The following is a 7,663-nucleotide window of genomic DNA, read 5'->3' on the forward strand; positions in this document are numbered from 1 at the left end:
TGATGTATGCTCTGGCTGCATGTATTGTGTCTGATGTATGCTCTGACTGCATGTGATGTGTCTGATGTATACTCTGACTACATGTAATATGTTTGATGTATGCTCTGACTGCATGTAATGTGTCTGATGTATGCTCTGATTGCATGTAATGTGTCTGATGTATGCTCTGACTGCATGTGATGTGTCTGATGTATGCTCTGGCTGCATGTAATGTGTCTGATGTATGCTCTGACTGCATGTGATGTGTCTGATGTATGCTCGGACTGTATGTTCTGACTATACATTACCTATGCTCTAATTGTATGTGCTGTCAGGATATTTCCTTTTTGCTCTGGGCTCATTCACTCCATGGGTGCTGGGCTGCATTGCTCATCAAAACAAATAGATATGCATTACCTATAATAGTCCCAAATAGGACATGCTGCATGTAAATACACTTTAATGAGCTACAATGGTTTACAAAGTTTTGTATTGAACTTCATAGAAGTGGTAATTGAACTCTTGCTGTTACGAATAAAAAAAAATACATAACGCAATGTATAAAAAATGCAAAACACTGCATGTACGTAATGTATATGCTACCTTATCATGGAGCAATGCAGAACAATGAATTTACAGGGATTTTTCTGGAAGAACAAGCTCTTTCTTTGGGCTGAAAAATGTAATCTAGTATTGTAAAAAATGTAACATGATTCTGTAGGTGAAAGCACTGTTTTCAATTATTATGAATAATCAGTCTTGTGTCTTTATAGTTCTTGTGTGGGGTGGGGGAAGGAGTGATGTGACTTCACACCTATACACCCGACGTGTACACTACAGCTACTCCAGGCACAGCACACCTGACACTTCTGCCATTCACAGGTCTCAACTCCCTCCAGGTCAAACTCTTCTGAAGGGTGAATTTACAACCAGCTTTCCCGTTCCCTGATTGGCTCTCTGTCAAACAATGTATGTGATTGGTTTTCTATCTGGCGCTATATTCAGTATTACGTTGCGATTCGTCCGCTTTTTATCTACAGATTTCCTATTGGTAGAAAAATACATACACTTTTATTGGATTAACAAGGTCCCTCGTCTGTTCTGATTGGCAGACGTGTTCTGCTGGATACTGATTGGTAAGTAAGTGCGAGAGTTGTCATGGCTGCCATCCGTGGTGTGTCCCGGCTTCTGGCCGGTGTCCGGGCTCAGCGAGTACCGGGCCGCCTGTATTCCGTCAGCCATCTGTCTGTACCGGAGAGGATAGAGAAGAAGAGGAATGAGGCGCTGCTGGGCGGCGGGGAGCAGAGGATTCAGGCCCAACACAAGAGGGTAAGGAGGGCAAAGGGGAGCCAGGGTCAGCCAGGCTTTACCACAGCCAGGGGGCACCGCCATACAAACCTGACACACATATAATATATATATATACCGATATATATATATAACTACATTCACCATTATTATATGTCTTACCATTCCTTGTCTGCACAATGCTGGGATATCACCCCATAGGGGACACAGCTCTACCAAAACATTTATTTTTTTATTCTTTAAAATTATTATTTTAAAGAATAAATAATAAATTATTATCATTATTATTTATATTTATTTTCAATATTTATCTTTTTTATTTTTGTATTTATTTTTATTTATTTTATATATTAATTTTATTTTTGTATTTATATATTATTTGTATTTTATTTATAGATTAATGTTAACTTTTGCATATTATTATTTTTATTTGTTTTATATATTTATCAATTTTATTTTTGTATTTATTATTCTTATTTAATAATATTTTTTATTATATTATTATTTGTATTTATTTATTTTATATATCTATCAATGTGACCTTCAACAAACATTAACCAACAGTGAAACAATTGCACATGCATCTGGAAGATTCCCCTGCAGTGAATGCTTTATAAATATACTCATTGATTATTTCGTTACGTGATTGAAAGTTTTCCTTCCTATTGTGTCCTTTCCTGTCTATTCTAAATCAACATTATTATTAATATTAAACAGGATTCATATAGTGCCAACATATTATGCAGCGCTGTACATTAACTAGGGGTGACAAATGACAGACAGATACAGACAGAGAAGGAAGAGAGGATCCTCTCCCAAAGAGCTTACAATCTAGGAGTTGGGGAAGTGAGGCTATGTACACACGTGCAATAATTATGGTTAGAAAATGAACGAGTAACGACCTATCAACAATTATGCATGATTATTTTGAACGATCGTATTGTGCACTTTTCTGTACATGCTGTAACGATACGCTCATTTAACTATAATCCACCAATAGTGTACACACGCTAGATACGATCATTTGAACGATGCAGGAAGTGACATGTACAGGAGAAAGTGTACTGCGGAACCATCCATGTTCACTGAACGACAGTACGTACAATAGATTCTAAACGATCGTCACCCAATCAGAACCCGCCGGGACGGTCATTCATTTCCAGCAACGTTCATTGGTGTTGTTGGCCAGTCGTTGTGCACTTTTTTTGTTAACAATTATCGGACAATCTGTCGTTAATTGTTCATTTCCAACAATAATTATTGCACGTGTGTACGTAGCCTAACACACAAACCTCCTAATAACATAACCTTCATCTCAATAGTTGCAATGACAATCACGCTACAGCTAGGACGGGTTATTGCCCTATGGGTGTATGTTGTCTGCAGATGTCCTCATGGCACAGAGGGTGTCATGGAAGTAAGGGAAGACAAGACAGCAATAATAACACCATGGGTTCAATCATCTCCGATCCCCCACTTTGTTTCTTGGTGATTTTTTTTTTCTCACCAGCTATAGGATTTCTTCACAGCAGTGACACATTCAGCAATAAAGGACAAACTTCAGAATCTTACAGCAGAACTGAAGCATTAAATCCATGAGAAGTGGTTTGTAAAAGGAGACTCTGTGCTGCTGTTCTGCTATGAAATCTTTTTCCTTTCTTCCTCGGACTTTTGTTACTGCCAGCACTGCACACATTCAGCATCTGTAGGATGGATTGTCAGGATGATTCACACAACTGGAGTTATGTGATTGGTGGCCACCAAAATCAAGAAGACATTTTTTTGCCTTCCTCTGGACCAACTATGTCCATAGGGATCTGGGATATGTTTAGTTCTCTAGTGGTTGAACTTGATGGAGTTATATCTTTTTTCAACCTAACTATGAAACATTGGATGGGAAAGACGGAGATTGCAATGGGTACTAAATGCAAAATCCTATCCTTGCTTTCTACACATGGGCTGCAGGAAAAATCATGTGGACATAAGCTGTAGTTACGTGTAAGGCTAAACCTTTGTTGGCATTGGATGGCAATGGTTTTTTTTTCCTTTCCTTTTATTGGTCAGAATGATAATTCTTTTGAAATATAATACAACACATTTTCTTTTAATCCTAAAAAAATGTTGGACAGACCACAATTTTTTCAGTCATGTTGAGAATGGTTTGCCCTCCAAAAAAACAGACTGAAGGTGAATGAAATCTGAACATTTTTTTTTAGAAGTGACCAAAACAACACTATTAAAGAATTGCATTGTTTGTGTCCGTAAGTCTTCAGCTTTCTACCTTCTCCCAGGCAGGTTGTGAATGATGTGGGGGGTGTTCATTAACCACAAAGACCTCTAATAGTGTGAGGTGTCCCATATATATCGCCATGTGACTAAATACAACTTTTCTGGACCACCGCATGAAAATATGAATTTTATACAAGCTTTATTAGGAAAAAGTTTTACCTGGCACCATTTGAATTTTCTTTCCATTTCAGTTCTTTGGGAAAGTGAAACATGAAGTCTAGTAAAAGAATATTTTTATCTTTGCATTCTACACACGAGCTGCAGGAAATACCTTGTGGACATAATCTATGGTTACGTAAACTATAAGGCCAAATGTTTGTTGGCACCACACCATCACAACTATTGTTGGATATTGGACAATTAGTTGAAGTCGCTCCTCCACTCTTGGAAAGGCTTTCCAATTCAGGTTGAAGTGTCAGTAGGTATTTGTGCTGTTTTAGCCAACATAAAAAAATGAATGGCTGTTGGGTTGAAGTCGGAGTTCTGTGCAGATCACTTCTTCATTAATGTCCCTACAGATCTGGCTTTGTGCACAGGGCCACAGTCATTCCAAAAAAACAAAAGAGCCTCCACCCACCTGTTTCCACAAAGTTTCACACCATTATCTAAAATGTTTTTATATGTTGTACCCTTCTTAGGAAACACCTAGATGAAATAACTAGGAAGGGTGTCCACATTCTTTAAATATTGACTTGTGTCCTGAATGACCTTCTGCCTTATGGTATACATACCGGTAGTAGGCCTTTCATGTGTATAGTAAATAGCAGTTTGTTATATTTTGTATTCAGGGAAAGCTGACGGCTCGGGAGAGGATTAGTCTGTTGCTGGACCCGGGCAGTTTTGCAGAATATGATATGTTTGTGGAACATCGATGTGCCGATTTTGGAATGCAAGAAGACAAAAACAAGGTATGTCTCTTTTCTCTTTCTGCCATAATATATCTGTCCTTTATTGTTCAAGGCAAGACCACAACCAAAAGGCTGGGTTCACACTTGAGGTGAGGTTGCAATGCATTTACCACTTCATTCCATGAACCTCAACCTCCACCACATGGTTGAGACTCCCTGCAGCATCTCTATAGGGTATGCATAGGGGCAGGCACTGTCTGATGTGCAGATGTTGGTTCTTGCAACCAGCAAACACATGGAATCATGCAATTCAGAGGTCTGAACTTCCCTAATGTATTTTGGTTAAACTGCACACAAAACGTATGGTGAGATTTGTCTCCTTATAGTCATTGGATCTATAAGGAAATCAACTATCAACTATACCAGCCATCATGTATCATCAGGCTTCAGGATGTTTCATATAAAGGTTATGAAAGAATAAGGATTCTGCCATGAGCTGTACAACAAAGCTACCATTGCTGACCTCTTTCAAAATTGCCAATTTCCTGGCTTTACTGAAAGTACTTAAAGAGGAGATCAAGAATTGTTATGCTCAATACAAGTTTGCTTAATACAATACAATTTTATTTTTTTTCTGTGTGTTTAAAATAAAAAATACTTTAAAAGATTGTTAATCCCTATTTAAGCTAACATATTATTGTTTTGACCAGTAGATGGAGAACTCACAGAAAAGGCTGCACAATTATAGTAAACCCGTGGCCGTGGATCTGTCTTTTCTGTCCTATGTATTAAATTCTATTAAATTCTGTCCTATGTATTAAATCTAAAGAGACCAAGTCACCCAGCCAAGAGAGATCCAGTACTAACACTTTATTTTTTGTAATCGGGAGCTTATAAGGCAGGTATTGCTAAATTTAAATGGTTTCTTTAGTTTTAAACTGACACACCTTTTTATTGTACAACCTATGGCACATTATTTTATGACCTTTGTGTGGCCTTTGCACATACTGGGCATTGCATAAAACTCTACAATTGCAGAAACAAGCCCTTTATTTTCCATTTATGTGCAGGGGCATCTTTACCTTGTAAGGCTATGAACATCAGATGATTCTCGCCTCAGGGATGATATCGGAGCAGAATCTGGCATGTATACAATGCTAATCATTTACTTATCTTGTCCTGGCGGAGCCAGGAACAATGAACGATCGTAATGAAAGCGAAGGGGAAAGAGCGCAGCGGGTTGCTGCTCCATCATTTTTTCCCCCCCTCCATAGAGCAGAACAGCACTGTATGTACAGCACTCGTTCATGCATTGTGCAGTCTTTTGTTGTAAAGTTGTAAAAAATCCTTTCCAATGACAATTATTGCAAGTGTATGTAGCCTAACTCACAGATTGTCTTTAAAAAACAATTTTATGTAAACAAATTAAATCGGCCACAGCTTGTAATGCTAATCAGGGACCTCACAACTGTGCTATACATTTAAGAAGGATTTTCGGTTAAGCCTACCAAAAATGTAGGCTGCCACTTCTCACTCCTTTCAGAGAATCAGAACTTCTAGTTCTCACTTCCTTTTGGGAAACCCACCAATAAGAGCCATAGCTGGATCATGTGAAAAGTTTAGGTACAACATGTGGATGGCATATGTAAATACCACAGTCCTAAATCTTTGGACCCACAGACAACTACAACATATATGGAACATTGTATCTTGATTTCTTCCCAAAAACAGAGAGAGGTGATGATGATGGGTAAATTATAGCCAACCTATGTGGGGTTAAATACAGCCAAAAAAAAAATACTTTGTAAGCATTCTCGGGTGCTGAAATATTAAAGGAGGTTTAATATGGGCATGGGCAATATTGGATCTGATTGGTGATCTTTAAATATCTGACCCAGATCTCTCTCCCATGGTTCAGCATATGGAGGCAGAGATGCTAATAAATAGGTAAATGTACCATCTTGCTGGGTTCTCCCAAGCTCTTTTTAGCTGGGTGCACCACCCGGCACTTTTCAGTAACCACCCGGCTGTTTTTGGTGGTTACTGATGAGTTGGGTCACAATACAGGGGTTGCCACCCGCCTACAATTTCTTCCCACCCAGTTTAAAAAAAATTCTTGGTTGAACACTGATCTTGCGTCTCAATTTCCCTTTTTTGTGTGTCTTTAAGTAAAAATATAACATTATAGGGATGGCTTCACATGATCTTGATTTTTTTATTTTACAACTTTTCTTTATGAGCCACATACTGGGGATCCTGGGATCTCTTCATTATAAATAGTTGGCTGTGATCCATATTCTGTTGTGACAAAGGATTTAAATGTTCCCTGCTGAAAAAGGTGGCTGGGAAATAGAGAGCCAAAGGGAAAATCAGGACAAGCAAACAATTTATTATTTGTATCCTGACATGTTGTGTTATAATCTATTTATGTATTCTTCCAAAATCCCCTTGGTATCACACATAAACTTCATGGAATGTGTTTAATAAACAGACACTTTTGAGTTTATGGATTTTTTCCATTGACGTTAAATCCATGATTAGCATCTAATCACTTTTTTTTTTTTTAATCTCAACTACATTGCATTCCTTAATTTTGTTGCTGGAGCTTTATATCTCTCTTAATAACTTGAGTTTCTACTTGTAGTATCCCGGAGACAGTGTTGTTACAGGACAAGGCCGCATTAATGGAAGGCTGGTGTATGTTTTTAGCCAGGTAAATTGTGTAGTCTGAAATTTGAAATGTGTATTGTAAATATAGAACATGGTATGTGAGTAGAATCTGTTTTATTTCTACAGGACTTTACTGTGTTTGGAGGCAGTTTGTCTGGAGCACATGCACAAAAAATCTGCAAGGTAAGTAAACTATTAAGACTTCGATAATTTATTTGGTCCAACTTGCAATCAGGAAGGGTACAGCTCTCATGTCCTCCAGGCTGGAGAACCCAACATAGTTTGGTGATAAGATTGCCATGCTTTTTGCTGCTCTGTGATGATGGTGTGACACACTGCAGTTTCTTAGGGAGACACCTTGCACCTGGAAACTTAATGCTCTAAGGGTTTTTGGTTCAGATATCCAGGAAATAAATAACACCTTGCAGGTACAATTGACAGATGGAGGAAGAAGTGATGACCAGTTGGCTGGATGTAGTGGGGGATACTTGTGGATTCCAGGAATGTCGAGCAGCATTATTCATTTTGCTTTCAATGGAAAATGCAGAAAAAGACATAAGGGTGTTTAT

At 38.2% G+C, this 7,663-nt stretch overlaps 1 protein-coding gene across 1 annotated transcript in view; it reads left to right on the forward strand.

The window, feature by feature from the left end:
• The first annotated feature begins 1,106 nt into the window (after window positions 1-1,106).
• PCCB (propionyl-CoA carboxylase subunit beta) overlaps window positions 1,107-7,663 on the forward strand; it is a 17,987-nt gene continuing 11,430 nt past the window's right edge. The window contains exons 1-4 of the mRNA XM_072407612.1: window positions 1,107-1,308; window positions 4,365-4,484; window positions 7,069-7,137; window positions 7,221-7,277. Of these exons, the coding sequence (XP_072263713.1) occupies window positions 1,138-1,308; window positions 4,365-4,484; window positions 7,069-7,137; window positions 7,221-7,277 (417 nt within the window). The 5' untranslated portion in view covers window positions 1,107-1,137. The remainder of the gene's footprint in view (window positions 1,309-4,364; window positions 4,485-7,068; window positions 7,138-7,220; window positions 7,278-7,663) is intronic.

The sequence above is a fragment of the Pyxicephalus adspersus genome, chromosome 4 (genome assembly GCF_032062135.1).
Source record: "Pyxicephalus adspersus chromosome 4, UCB_Pads_2.0, whole genome shotgun sequence".
In the NCBI taxonomy this organism is placed as follows: domain Eukaryota; kingdom Metazoa; phylum Chordata; class Amphibia; order Anura; family Pyxicephalidae; genus Pyxicephalus; species Pyxicephalus adspersus.